This window comes from Lagenorhynchus albirostris, chromosome 3, assembly GCF_949774975.1.
Source record: "Lagenorhynchus albirostris chromosome 3, mLagAlb1.1, whole genome shotgun sequence".
Lineage (NCBI taxonomy): Eukaryota > Metazoa > Chordata > Mammalia > Artiodactyla > Delphinidae > Lagenorhynchus > Lagenorhynchus albirostris.
Window position 1 is genome coordinate 6,036,166 of NC_083097.1, and position 15,742 is coordinate 6,051,907.

General features: G+C 44.5%; 1 protein-coding gene across 1 annotated transcript in view; it reads left to right on the forward strand.

The window, feature by feature from the left end:
* Positions 1–1,567: 1,567 nt before the first annotated feature.
* The window catches only part of ADCY2 (adenylate cyclase 2), a 434,114-nt gene continuing 419,939 nt past the window's right edge, over positions 1,568–15,742 (forward strand). The window contains exon 1 of the mRNA XM_060146855.1: positions 1,568–1,798. Within this exon, the coding sequence (XP_060002838.1) occupies positions 1,568–1,798 (231 nt within the window). The remainder of the gene's footprint in view (positions 1,799–15,742) is intronic.

Sequence of the window (15,742 nt, forward strand, 5' to 3'; positions counted from 1 at the left end):
CGGATTCCATAGGCTTCGGGTGGAGGTGGGATTTGCGGGTCTTGGGTATAGCCAACTCTCGACTAGGAGGAACCCTCCAAAAGGGTAGGCTCCTTTGGAGAGCACCAAGGAGCTCCCCTACCGCCCAGGGAGAGGGCCAGCGGGCTCGACCCCAGGAGTGTCGGGGGGGGGACACTGCCCCTGCAGACATCGGCCCCCGCGCCCAGTCCCCCGAGGTGACGTGGAGGAAGCGAATCCCAGAGCCAACCCTGCCCGCACCAGCGCCCAGCCACTCTCCCCGGTCGCGCCCTCGCTGCCATCCCTGCCGGACAGCAGGGGCTCGGCGGGGGCCGTGGACCGACCAGAGGGCTCCCTCTAAACTCCGATACGGAAAACCTTGCCCTATCGGGTACCTCCAAAGTGTGGCTTAAGCTGAAACTGCAGGGCGCAAGTAAGGCGGCCTACCCGAGGACGTGGCGGGGTGCAGCGCTCAATCACACGGGCGGGTGTCCGCCTCGCTTCTCCATTGCGCATTTGGAGCTGTTCTCGGCCAGGGGGTCTCCTCGCGTCCCAGCGTCTTCCCGCCCACCGCAGGGAAGCCCCCTGCTCTCTAAGAGAGTGGGGAGGACCGTGAGAGCCCCCAAGCCCGCTGTGCTGAGTTGAAGAAGAGGAGGGTGGGAACCCCCTACCCATTAAGGGATGCGGAGGGGAGGGGAATCCCTCCTGCGAGCGCACAGAGGGTGAAAAAGAGGAAGTTCCCGCGACCCTCCGAGTAGGGGATACCAAAGGATGGGAGGTCTCCTCCCGGCTACGCTCTGAGAAAGTGGGGAGGAGCGTGAAAGCACCCTGTCCTACCCACCCCCCGCACACCACTCAGAGCCTGGGGGGACTGGAGGGTGGGAGGGCCCTCCCCCTCCCCCTCCCCCTCCCCCTCCCCTCCCCCTCCCCGCCGCACTTGGAGCCGGTGGAGAGGAGTTAGGAGCCTCCGCAGTCTTCTGAGCGAGGTCGGAGGTGAGGGCGGCAGGAAGCGGGAACCCCCAGGCCGCGCTCGGGGACCGCGCAGGGCACGGTGGGAGCCCCCGCCCGACCCCAGGCTGAGACAGCAGAGGGGAGGTGGACCTTGCCCGCGCTGATCGTGGGTGGGTCTAAGAGGGGGACCCCCGGGGCTGGGGCGCGGCCCTCGCCTCTCCCCTCCCAGCACGCGGCTGGGCGCGCCGGCCCCCCGCCGTGCCCGGCGCGCGACACGGCCGTCGGGGGGCGGCGGTGGGTGGAGGCCTGGCTGCGCCGCGCGGGGTGCGGGCAGAGGCGGGTCGAGCGCCCCCTGTCGCACCCGCCCCTCCCGCGCGGTGGCGGCAGCGGCGCCGCCGGGAGCTGCCCCCGAGGCCGCCGCCCGGCCCCCGCCCGCGCGTCAGCGCGCCCAGCCCGGGGCGCCGAGCTCCGCCCGCGCCGGAGGCCCAAGCGCGCAGCTCGGAGCGCGGGCAGCGCGGCCGGCCGAGGCAGCGCGGGGCTGGGACGCGGGCGGCTGCGGGCTAGCGGGCGGCGCGGCCCCGGCCGGGCGCGCTTGGCGGGCGCCCCGTGAACCGCCCCGATGTGGCAGGAGGCGATGAGGCGGCGCCGCTACCTGCGGGACCGCGCCGAGGCGGCGGCGGCGGCGGCGGCAGGCGGCGGCGGCGACGGCGACAGGCTGCAGCGGTCCCGGGACTGGCTCTACGAGTCGTACTACCGCATGAGCCAGCAGCACCCGCTCATCGTCTTTCTGCTTCTCATCGTCATGGGCGCCTGCCTCGCCCTGCTCGCCGTCTTCTTCGCTCTCCGGCTGGTGAGTGGCCTCCCTGCGGGACCTGCCCGCGCGCCCCGGGGCCCAGAGAGGAGAGGGAGGTACCCGCCGAGCCGCGTCCCGCCCGGGGCTACCCTTCTGCCCGCGGCGCCCTGCCCCTCCTGCCTGCCCGCGGCCGACCTTGCTTGGGCGAGAACTGAGGGCGAGAGAAAAGTTTCCTCGGAAGGTTCTGCCCAAAATAAAGTTGCCGGGGTGTGCACTGGGTGGACGGCCCGGGTGTGCGTTTTCCACCTCTGCGCACCCGCTGGCAAACTCGCCGCGCTTTCCACTCGGCGCCGCTGGCCTCAACAGCCGCTCCACTAGGTCTGTGTCCCTCCGAATCAGCCTCGCGCCTCTTCGCGAGACCGCTGCCCAGCCCCTGAGCTGGCGTTTTAGTTATTTAACTCTCTAAAAAGCCTGCCTCGGGAAAGTGGTGAATGGAGAGGAGAAATGAAAACAAGTATATTACTATACATATTTGCCTTTAAATCTGTATGGTTTAGTCCCATAGACAGGGCGAGATGGGGTGTTGACCTGTTGTGAGTCTTCAGCCTCCAAGTGTGTAAGTAACAAGCATCCGTGAGCCGTTGATTTCCTATTTCTAGAGAGGTAGTTAGTCGTGTTTACTGTTTTGCACAGGTTTTTAAACTGGATTTCATCACTGGGAGCGTAATGCAACTCCACAGCTGATGTCAATTTTGCCAATTTATATTTTTCGAGTAGAAATCCTTGGCTCACTGCCGTGAGCGGTGAGGGGAAATCTGTAGATGGCGGTAAGCTTCCTGTTACTGATCTTTCTGTTGGTGTGGTTCAAACTTTTGCACCGCCTATGATGTGTATGTGCAGATCGAGTGCCAGGCATTGATTAATCAGTGAGATATTTTTGGTCAGTGGTTGATCTGGGGATGTCTGCATCGAATGATGTCTTTTTAGCTTAGAATATAAACATACACCTATATTCATGTCCTTGGAGCAAAGGTGTGGGTGTTTGCTTTATTTCAACACGTGTGCAAAATAGCTGTCCTTGGTTTTTGGCAATTTATTCTTCATATCCTGAGCCAGATGGTGCTCAAATATTATGCATGGGAAAACTTATCATCTGGGTTCTTTAAAAAATGAAGTTTTCTTTTTCCCCACACTAGTCAAGAGGTGTTGTCTTCTGCTGGAATTCAATGAGATAAGAATAGAAATTAGAAAGTAAATAGAACATCACGATGCCACGATCACAACTGGGTCTTTTGTTATACAACATAGAGCAGAGAGCACCTTAATTCTGTATTCTGGGTGTGAGTTCACGGCAGTCTTCACACCCTTGTTACCAGCCTGGAATGCTCCCTGGAATGGCATCTTTGTCTCTTCTCACCACTTTATAGGGCCAAAGAGGACCTGGTGAGAGACTTCTTCTCAGTCTCATTGGCAAGCAGGGTCTCTAAAAGCATCTCCTTCTCATTTCCATTCTTGCAGGGAAGAAAACACATCCCTTTTCCTCTGGAAAAAGCAGCCAGGACATTGCTACTTGTGATTCTGTTGAATCTGTAATTCAAACCCGTTCTGGCTGGTTCTCTTCCAAATGGAAAAGAAGGAGCAGGTGATGGCCTATTTATAGCACCATTAATATATTTAAAGACAAATGTGAAGTTCATGCTCCCCTACACACACCACTTTGTTTGCTATCATACAGATCTCTAACTTCTTAAACCTTGATCTACATAGATGTTCTTGAATGGGTCGTCAGGGATTCAGCACAGTCAGCTGAAAGCTCCCTTCTCTAATTTGTCTTTGATCTTTGTGTTTCTTTACCCAGTTCCTTTATGTTCCATTTCACGCGGTGCAAATGCTGGAGTGGTATCTTTTTAAAAAGCTTATTCGGGCATCTTTACTTTTCTTGATAAATCAATCATTCCCACACTCTCCTGGCATTCAGCTAAATCACTTTAAGTACAAAGCAGGCATTTCCTATGGCATGGCTGTAGCCCAGGGTGAGGTCCAGAGATGGTGGAATGGATCCTGTCCTTTGCTCTACCTAAAGCATGCTCTGACTACTTTGTAAATCCTTCTAGGTGATGAGCTGTGCAGGAATGTTCCAGAATCAGGAAGGGTGACGTGGTCTGGTGGAAAGGCTACCTTCAAGTGGGCACTGGGGCTACTTACTGGGCTGGCATTGGGAAATGCATGGGAGGACTGGGCGCTGCCTTCTGCAACTTGACCTTAGGAAGTACTGGCGCAGTTCTGAGGTCTGGACAGCTCGTTTCTATTTTGCTTTTAGTAATAGCATAAACAGCAGTTCCACTTTACAGAAAATGTTCTCCATCCATGTAGTCAAAGATGGCTAGGTTAGGAGCATTGGAAGATGGGACAGAGTTAACATGGAGTCACGTGCACACAGAGTGGGGTGAATTCATTTTTCAGACTGACCAGAGCTTGGCTTCCCAGAAATCTACACTGGGAGACAGAAATAGCTGCCTGGGGCCTGCCCAGGTTTCCACCTTCCTGCGCTTTACTGGAATCACTAGGACAGATTCTTCTTTCCCTTGAATCTGCCTGATTTTGATTTCCCCTAGACTTCCATCAGTTCTTGTAGTAGAAAGTCTGGTAACTTTCTTAATGCATATCCATAGTTTTCTGGAACATTTGAATCACAAGATGATCCTGATAGTATCCAAGTACATAGTGATTTTTTGGTATATGTAATTGCCTTTGAGTGAAGTGACTTGAAATATCTTTTAAAAAGAAAAAAAGTAAGCTTTGTCTTGACTTAGTATTTCCCTAATTGGCATTATTCACAATCTGCTTTCACTTAATTTCAGTCTATGGTCAATCTATGCGTCTGCATCATTGATCACGAAGATAAGGTAATCTGCAAAGTATTTTTATTATATTTTAAAAAGTAAATTCTGAATTGAAACTTTACTATCTTGCTTAACTATTTTCTACATAAAAAGTGATTAAATAGGTTTAATCCCATATTTGTTAAGAAATATCAAGACGAAACAAATAGCACATATGATAGCATGTCTTGAATTTTAATATCTTGTTTAATAATAGGAAAAATATTTTCTGTTGCTTATGATGGAAGTTTTTGATGATAGTACTGGGCATGGTGAACAAAATTAAATTACCCTCTGGCATGAGAAAACTTGGAACTAATAAGACCAAACTTTAAGTTCTAGGTCTTATGAGGTAGCTTCATTTTCCAGGACTGGTTCTTATTACTAAATGCATGAAAACCTCATCTCAGAATCAAATCTTCTCTCATTTATTATGTCCAAAGTCAGCCAACTTTTCTCAAAATTTGCCCGTCGTGGTTAGGAAAGGCTGACATAAATTTTTTAGTTTGTCAAATACCAGCTAGCTCCAGCCAGATTTGTTTTGGTTAAAATTTATGATTAGGGATGGTCAATATTTCAACTGGAATGGAAAAATTTCATTCCCATAAATTTTAAATAGTCAGATATTGCAATACAATAGTTTTTTTCGGTTTTTTTTTACCGGTTTTTTTTTTTTTAGTTTGGTAATATCCAAATGAGTATATACTTTTATCAGTATTACATATGTAATATGTATGATTTTGACAGAATATGATCTACCTTCTTGCTTTTACTGTGATTCGGTGTTCTAGATATTTCAAACAATGACCGTAAGTACTTCATTACAAATCAGTTTTCCAGCATCAGGTGTTTTTTCTAGGGGCAGATATATGAGTGTTTCTTTTCTCTATACAAGGAGAAAGAATCCTAATTCTTCCAAAACGAATAAGTGAATCCAATTATTGTAGAGGCAAATTGGCTTTATTATTCCAGACATTATTTCAGCGCCCCTAGTGGGTGGAAGGATCAATGGGGAGAAGTCTTTTCTTGGGGAGTGGAAGGCTGGAGAAGGCAGATAAATACGTCTGACATCTCCTCTAAGGAGCAGGCAATTCTCTGCATACTTTCTCTAGTCTCTTAATTCTGGGGGTGGAGGGGTAGTGCATGCTTTTAGGAATTGGAGTGGAGGTAGCTAAAGATCTGTCTGTCTGTGAATTTCTCTGTATGTGCAGGAGAATCTTACTTGGCAGGTGTTTGTAATTTGCAACCAGTAATTCAATAAGTCACTTTAATTATGATTTAACTGTGGTATAAACAAACGACAATGAAAAACTGTAGTTTTCTGCAGGAAAGATGGTTGCAGTTTAGAGGTCTAGCAAGAAAGGATTTGGAAGCATCCTTTGGACATTAAAGTGCATAATTAAATATATGCACGGTACCTTGCCTTCTCCATTTAAAAAAGGCAGAGTGTAATGGTTAAGAGCATCTGTGTGTGTTGGCATTTTGACTTTGTCCCTTTCCATCTCTGTGACCTTGGGCAAATTGTTCAACTCCTCTATGCCCCAGTTTTCTTGTTTGTAAAATGAAATGGTACCTGCCTTCTAAGGTGATGGTCCCAGTCAGTACACGTTAAGCACTTAGAAGAATGCCTGGCACAGAGTATGCCCTCAGGAACTGTTGTCATTACTGGGTCTTCTGTAGTTGCATTTTCATTGTTGCTGTGAAAAACATGTAGTCACATAGTATTAGAGCTGGAAGGGCGCTCATGCTACAGAGGAGGAAACTGAAACCCAAAGGCGGTGGCTTTTGTCTTTAAGGGTGCAGTTGTGGTGCTGGGTGTCTGACTCTGCCTGGGTGAACTAGGCTGGTGATCACTGCAGATCTAGAATCCCCAGCTCTGGTCCTAGCACAGCAGCAGTTTTCTTGTTTGAAATTTCATGCTGATAGGAAAGTCCTCAAGGTTCATTCTGTGGATGGGGTTACATTTCCATTTTTTTCTCTTTTAATGTTAAAGAACTGTAGGGATGCTTCCCCACGATTAACTCATTGAGGTAGACTTCATTTATTTCCTTTATGCTGAATGTTCCCAGGGTTTTCCCATTAAGCAGCAGGTGCATTTGCAACTTTGCTTTCGTTGGCCAGGTCCCCGGCATGAATACTGTGGCCTGTAAAATCCATTCCTGTTGAGCTCTGTGTGAAACTTACTGGTATTTTTTAACTTAAACATTCTATTTAAAAAATAATAATGCTGTTAGAGCTGATCTGTTACTTTGGTAAAGGTGTCTTATGATTCTATTAATTACTTTGATCTGTTTGTTCAGGAATTGCTAGTGATGGGACAGTCAGGGCTAGGTGCTTGTGCATAATCCGCTGGTACCCCAGTTCCTTCTATAACTCGATGTTGACATCAGGACGATCCACTGGACTTCACTCATTCTTCCCTCACTGATATTCACGGAGTGCCTGCTGGGGCCCGCACTGGGATGGGCATCCCTCTGGGTGGCACTCCATCCAGAAGCAGCTCACCTTCGACACGCTGCCACTTACCTGTCCATACTAGGGTGGTCTGTTAGCCTGGACGCCGTGAGCTCAGAGTGTCTGCATCTGGTCCTTTTTAGCTTTGCTCTCTCCTCCACTGCTTCCCCTCTCCTCGAAGCCTCCCCCTCCCCGTGCTGCTTATCCAAGTTCAAGCTCTCCTTCCTGAGCTTAAACAGGTCATCCTGTGCTGTGCGTTCCTATCTGTATTGGTTGCTGCCTCTGATGCCTGCAAAGCTCATTTGTGACATGAAATAATTTACCCACTCCATGACTGTCATCTGATGTGCAGAATAGTTGTGTCAGTTCGTCTTGTCTCCTCAACTAATTGTTAGTTTTTCCAGGGAAGAAACTTAGCACCCCCATATTTAATACAGTGCTAACCAGATCGCAGGTGCTTAACTAACATGGACAATTTAGGGGGTAGATGCATTTTTCCTTAGCTGCTGTCATTCCCACTGTGTAGCCTCTTGTTAAGAGCATAAAACTGTCACTAGACCTGGATCTGGTCTCAATGTTGCCACTTATTGTTCCTGACAAATTAATTTATCTGCTGTGGACTAAAATGAATAACACAACCAGGCTCAGGGAGATCTTTTGGGAACTAAGTAAGATGGATCCTGTGGACATTTAGCACAGAGCTGGGCACATGTCGTACCCAAAACAAATGTAGGTCATTTTTATTATTATACTTGGAGCACACAGGGTTTTCCTTGTCAAGGTCCCCTGTAGGTGTATTTCAGGCTGACAACTAAATGAATACTAGAATTTTTAAACCTGGGTATGAAAGAACAGGGGATGTTTTTCTATTTATGTGATAAGTATGAATATAGCTTTGAGGTACTTAAAAAAAAAAGGTGGAGAAGCATAGATAGTTTAATTAAAGTCATATTGTGACACAAGTTACCGTTCTCTAGCACTAAAATTCTGCCAAATTGACACTGCTATTGGCCTTCATATTTTTTTCAATTTTGTTAGCTTTGGATAATGTTATATAATGTAAAATGAACAAGAGTGATAAGATAATATTTACCAGGCAATTCCCTGGCGTCAAACTAGGAAATAGATACACATCTGGCAATGCTGGTTTGCAGCCACCAGGTGCGTTTGGGGGGAGGGAAAAGGATTGTTGAGTCAGCTTGTGTGTTTGATCCATATGGCCAAATTAAGACTTTGCTAATGTTGCTTCTATGCCCTATTTGTATAAAGATACAATAAAGATCACAAAGAAGGGAACCGGGAGAGGTTTGGAGGAAGACTTCATTCATTCATCTGTTGCTGGCAACGTTACAAATAATCATTTTTGCTCCCTCTTTTCACTTAGGCTTATGCTTCCATCCCCAGGTGCCACCTTCAGGTGAGAGAGAGTGATGGGCAGAGTTATGAGATACTCAGCCTAAAAAACTCCATGAGCAGCTCTGCCAACTAGTTTTCTGACTCTGCCCAGGGCTGTAGAACGACAGTGCCAAGACAGAAAGAACGAGAATACAGACCTGGGTCACCACCATTAGGAATGCATAAGGCCAATTGTATCTCAGAGTCGAACCAAGTCACTTTTTGCTTGAAATGGAAAATTTCAATATTCAATGTTTAATTGAATATTTTATTCAATTAAAATCTATTGAATGAATAATTTATTGCTTTTGAAACATACAAACATAAAGTACAATGGCTTCTTTTTAGAACGTTGAAATTCTTGAGAAGACTTCTCAAGATGATGCTTATTGTCTGAGAGAATCTTATGAATAAATCAAGTGTCTAGGGTAACCACCCTACAGCAGGTTCCTGGTGGAGACGATGGCGGACCAGCACCATGGTGATGGGAGCCCTGACTGCAGGGTTTTGGGATTAGAATTTCTACCCAATTTCCATCAGTGTCCTTTATCATCCCTCAGATGTAGTGATGCTGGGATATTACAGCCAGGACGGGCCAGAGCTCATAGGTGCTGGCTTCCATTCCATGCTTACCCCAAATGCTGAATTATTGCGTGTGTTTTAAATGTACTGTATTATTTTTTAAGCTCTATAAAAAAAGGGAAAATAATTAAGATTTCTAGCTACTAGTGAGCTGTGCATATGATGAAGGAAAGGAAGTTTTAGACTGGTGCATTAGTAGAACTAATAAAGCTATGTGATGTTACAAATTCAGAGGATAAGGAGATCAGATGAATAAAAATGAAAGAAATAATGAAGAAATGTTAACATAGTTCACACATATGATTGATCTGACACCTAATCCTCTCCCATTATTGGCTTGCAGTTAATTCAAACACATATTCTTCGGAATTGGACTTTAGGTGCACAGAATGGGATTTATCATTTGATTAATTTGATTAATCTTTGATTCTTGAGCTCAATCCTCATTTATATCTATTTGGCTTGCTTGTTTATTTACACTAAAATTAAACATCCACGAACCCAGTCCAAACTAGAATATCCCCAATAATGTATTTCAGTCTACACTGCACCTCTCCCATTCCCCTACCTACCCTCAGAAGTAAACTTCATTTGCACTTTTTGTTTGTCATTCTCTTGCTTTTCTTTTTGTTCATTTTGTCATACATACCCTATATATATCATGTGGTATATGTGTGGTATAAAGTGGTGATTGAGGTCCATTTACATATTTTTTTTCTTGTGGAGAATCAATTTTTACTGATTCATTTTAGTTACTTCTTTCCCCAAATCTGTTATAAATCAAAATTGCATATATGAGTCGTTTGTTAATGGGCTATCTTTTCTCTTCCATTGGTTAAGTTTTGTTTTCTTTTTTTTTTTTTTTTTTGCGGTATGCGGGCCTCTCACTGTTGTGGCCTCTCCCGTTGCGGAGCACAGGCTCCAGACGCGCAGGCTCAGCGGCCATGGCTCACGGGCCTAGCCGCTCCACGGCATGTGGGATCTTCCCGGACCGGGGCACGAACCCGTGTCCCCTGCATCGGCAGGCGGACTCCCAACCACTGCGCCACCAGGGAGGCCCTTTGTTCTTTCTTAATACACACACACACAGAGTATAATTACTAAGCTTTATAATACGTATTTATATTGGGCAAGGGAAGTAACATTCAGCTCTTTGAAAAGTTTCTTGGTTATTATTGAATTTTTGTTCTTCCATATAAATTTTACAATCAACTTATTTTAACCTCAATATGAAAAAACTCAAGTGGGATTTTGTTAGTGTTATATTTAATCTATTGATTCATTGCTGATAATTGATATTTTATGATATTAAATTTTTCTATCCATGAACATGGGCTATCTCTCCATTTATGTGCTTCAGTAATGTTTTACAATTTTCTATAGGCTGTTCTTACTCCTGAGTACCAAAAGATATTTTGTATTTTATTGCTTACTGTAAATGATGTTTTAAAAATTATGAATTTCTACTCTTGTTGATGATGTAAAAGAATATAATTTTGGATATTATTTTATAGCTACACAACTTATCATATCCTTTTTATTACTGGTAACTGAAATGCAGATTCTTTCAGGTTCTCTACATAGACAATCATATCATCTTCAAATAATGAGAGTTTTATTTCCTTTTGTCCAATCCTAAGGCATTTCATTTCTTTTTCTTGTATTATTGTACTGGCTAGAAACTCTAATGTGTTATTGACAGAACTTGTGATTGAGGGTATCCTTACCCTTTTTCCTAGTTTTAAATAGAATTCCTTCATAGTTTATCCACTTAGGATCATGTTGGTTACAGATTTTTATAGATATCCTTTGAGATGCCCTTTTGTTCTAATTTATAAAAAAAGTTTAAATGTGATTGGGTGTTGAGTTTTACCAAATTGAGATAATTATAGGATTTTTTGTTGTTTTTTAATGTCAAAGTAATGGATAATAATTTTCTATTATTGAACAATTTTTATATTCCTGATACACAGTTTTTATGATATCTCTTATAAAATGTTGGATATGAAGTACTAACATTTTGTTTAAGATTTTTGCAAGCATATTCTTTGGTGAAACGAGTTTGGATTTTTTCTTTATCAAATTGTCATTTTTCTTTTATAAGTTTTTCTGGTCTTATAAAATAAATCACGGAATATGCCTTCATTTTTAGTTTTCTAAAAGTTTTCATTATGTTAGAGTTGATAGAATTTGCTTAGAAAACCACATGGCTTGTTGCTTTCTTTGTAGAGAGATTTTTAAAATTTCTGCTTCAGTATCTTTGATAGTAATAGGATTATAGTATTTCTAACTTTACTTCTCAAGTCAGTTTCAATAAGACTTTTCTAGGAATCTTTGCATTTTGTCCCAGTTCTCAAGTTTAATGGCATGTATGTGATAATACTGTTCTCATTTTTACACTTTACATATACTATATCTTTGGGTTTTATTTATAGTGTTATTTTTAGGTGCTTTCTTTTTTTACTTAATCTCATCAGATGTATGTTTTGTCTTAACATACATTAAGACAAAACATTTGCATTTTTGCTTTCTATCTTTATTACCTCTTGTGTCAATCAGAACATATTAGAATATGCTATGGAAACAAACAACTCCAAAATCTTCATAGCTTAACACAGTAAAGGTTTATATTTTGTTCAGGCTGCACAGTAAATTTGAGTCAGCAGAGGAATTCTCTCACACCAGTCACTCAGAGATTTAGAATGAAGGAAGTTGCATCCCACAGTATCCTTCTTTCCTTGATTGCTACACTAGGGAGGAAAAGAGTGCTTCACTCTCTGGCAATTGACATCTTCCACATGGAAGTGACACATCACTTTTATTCATTTTTCATTGACCAAGTAAGTATCCTAGTTATCTTTTGCTGCATAAAACCCCCCAGAAAACTTAGCGGTTGAAAACATCAACATCATTTATTTTCCTCCTGAATCAGCAACTTGGGCAGGTTTGGCAATGGCAGCTCATCCCTGCTCCATGTGTCAACTGGGATGGCTTAAAGGCTGAGAACTGGAGTCCTTAGAGGCTTACTCACTTACATGTCTAGTGGTCATTGCTGGCTGGTAGCTGAAACTCAACTGGGACTGTTGGCTGGAACACCTTCACATGCCTCTCCACATGGTTACTTGACTTCTTCACAGTATAGTTGCTGGGTTCCAAGAATGACCATCCTCTAAGAATCAAGTAGAAGTGCATGGCATCCTTATAATCCTGTCTCTGAAGTCAGATAACACCACTTCCATCATGGTCACAACTGCCCAGGTTCATCTGAGGAGGGCATAGAACCTCACTCGATGAGAGGAGTGCCAGTCACATATGGGTTGGGATATATTATGGCCCCCATTCGTGGGAAATACAGTCTACCACAGTACCTTATATAGCACATCAAATTCCCGTATGCCTACAAGGAGGATGCATCAGTTAACTTGTTCTGCGTAACAAACCGCCTCCAGAATTAACAGATTGGAATAACTATTTTATTTAGCTCACAATTCTGTGGGTCATCTCTTTGTTCTAGCTATTCAATTGATCTCTGCTGGTCTATCTCTTGTTTGTGTGGTCAGCTGGCAGCTGGTGGGTCATTTGGTAGCTGGATCATCTAAGGCGTCCTCATTGACATATGAGGCCAGTTGGCAGGCTGTCAGCCAGGGATGTTGGGTAGGGTGACAGAGTCACTGGGCTCGTTTAGCAAACTAGCCTGAGCTACTTTGCATGTAGGGTTCTAAAGATCAATGAGGAAGAGGGCAAGCCCCAATACCTAAGTATTTTCACGTCTTTGTTTCATGCAACTGTTGTCAAATTGTCCAAAGAGAGTCACGTGGCCAGGGCCAGAGTCAGTGTAGGAGAGAATTACATAAGGGCTTGGATATAGGGAAGGGAATTAGTGCAGCCAGTTTTGCTGACAAAACCATAACCATAACAGAGAGGTGAACTAGAATGTTTAACAGTGCTATTACTGCCACGGTGCACCTACCTGGTCACCAGACATTTAGTTTACTCCTTCCTTAAGAAAATACGTACATCCCTTTCTCAAGAGAGACCACTCCAATGTCCCATCCACTAATGGCAAGAAGCTCAGAGTCTAGGATCTGTGAATGAAGGGCACTCGTTTGTTCAAAGGGAATGCTGAGCAGTCATTTCCCATGAAGCCTGAATGTGGCTTCTTTTTTTTTAAATTTTAATTTTGTTGGAGTATAGCTGATTTATAATGTTGTGTTAGTTTCAGGTATACAGCGAAGTAATTCATATATATATATATATATATATATATTCATTCTTTTTTAGATTCTTTTCTTATATAGGTTATTACAGAAAACTGAGTAGAGTTCCCTGTGCTATGCAGTAGGTCCTTGTTGGTTATCTATCTTATATATAGTGGTGTATGTGTATTCATCCCAAACTCCTGATTTATCCTCCTGTGGCTTCTTTTGATCTGGAGACCTGTGGACTAAGAAGATGTTATCAGCCATCCACTCAGCCACCCAGTGCACAAAGGATAGCCACAAAACTCTCCCATTATCCCAAGGGAAGAATGACACACGTTCATTAATCTCTGGTCATACCAATTATAAATTCCCATGGGCAGACAGTTTGAGGGTCCCTGGCCCTGGGGAGGGGGATTGCTTCTTCATTAGATCCAGACTCTTGTCCTGGAAATAGACCCCTGTCTATTATTTCCTGTGACATCTGAACCCTCCACTGGGGAGGTTCTTCCTTATTGGCCATCATTTTGACCACAGCTGGATTGATTTTTGGGGAATATTTCCTTCTTGGGGACTGAGCAGTTTTCTCCACCTCTTTCTTGCCATAGATAGAGAACCCCAAATTTCCTTTGTTTAGAACAGCAAAAGTTCACATTGGCATTTCTTTTGGAAACACAGATCTTTCAAAACTTCTTTGAATTCTTCTCTGTTTAATTTCACTCATCTCCCGGTGTCAAAGGTCATGTTCTTTTCAAGACATACTTCTGTGATTTGCTATATTTCTCTGCCTTTTCGCTCCATCTATCTCTCAGTCTTTCTCTCGCTCCCTCTCTCTATGTCTGTGCATGCTTTGAGCCCGTTTGGGAAACACAATTTCTGGTTCTCTTTTCCCTGAGCCTTTTTGTTCAGTTGAAAGAATTTGCTGGCACCATACTTTTAGTTGGGCTTTAGTCTGAAGCACCTTAATCCATTCCGTCTTCAATAGTAGTTTTTGTTTTTTTTTTTCTGCACATGGCTGGGTTTTAATCACTCTAGGACCCAAGTTCTGTCATTTACTGGTTCAGACGGAGAAGCATTTTCCTCTTCCTCTGACAAATCCATAGAATTCTGCCTCCCTTTCATCCTTCCTTACAACCAATCAGTTATTTTCTGAGCTTGTATTTTTCTTGTACCTTAACAAATGCAGTGAGCAGCAACACACCCACACTTGTAACATTGTGTTTGATGGCCCTTTCTAGAGCAGGGGTCAAACAAACTCTGGCCTGGGACCAAATCTGACCCACTGCCTATTTTTTCAAATAAAGTTTTATTGGAATATAGCCTGACCATTCATTTGCCTATGATCTATGACTGTGTTTAAGGTACAGCAGGCTGTGTTTAGTGTGACAGAGACCTTATAGCCAGTGAAGCCTAAAACATTTATGATCTGGCTCTTACAAAGAAGCTCGCTGAGCCCTGCTGTAGACTTACAATTCTATTAGAGCATCTTTTGCCTTCCAGGACAGGAATATATTCTGACCAAATGTTGGACCGTTGCGTAGCTTGGGTTGCTACTTTTCAGTCTCTGATAATAGTTTCCTTGCTGCTTCTGCCACCTAGCAGCTATCAATGCTGTATATTTTAGGTTTGGGGCAGCACTGTATTTCAGGTACCAATTTTTGTATCAGCAAAGATGTTATAGGCTGTGACGGGTTAATAAACCTCCCACACCAGAGGGTTACTTCTTGCGTACACGTCCTGGCCAGTGTGGGCCAGGAGGGAGCTTCTGCTCATCTGGGCTGGGCTGTAGGTGTCCTCCTCATGACAGACGCTTCTGTAATCATTGTACCATGGAGAGAAAGTGCTGTGAGACCTCTCACTGGCATTTACAGGCCTCTGCCCAGGAGAGAAACACTTCGCTTCTGTCCACATTATTTTGGCCAAAGCATGGCTACTTGGAACTTCAAAGGAGGTCAGAAAGTACACCCAGAAGGAACCCAGAAGAAGGAAATAGGGAATATTTTGGAAAGTCCCTGACCACCGCATCTTCTTTCTACTTTCTTTGGGTTTCATTCTTTTCCACATTTCTGAAGTGGGATCTTTAATTGACCAGTTTTCAGCTTCCTTTCTTATTATGGAGCTTGACAGCAACAGGGAGCATTGAGATCAGCAGAGAGTCACTAGGTCAATCAGGACGTGCAGGGATGTGCACCCGCCGAAGGGAGCCCTTTCGGGAAGGAATGTAGTGGGGAGCCTGGTCCGGCTGCTTTGGTCAGAGTGCTGCACGTGGAGCAGGGCAGAGCCGGGCAGGCTGGGCCCCTCCAGGCTTCTCCACACGCGTCTCATCCACATCCGACCCTGCACATCGCCCTTCCTGGGGCTGCTTGGCTTCCACCTCCCAAATCTTGTGCAGGCGCCTGCGAGGGCCAACTCTCACCTGGGAGCATTCCAGGAAGGGGATTCTGGTGGGGACTTGCTCCACTTTCCCCTCCCAATTCCGGCACAGATTC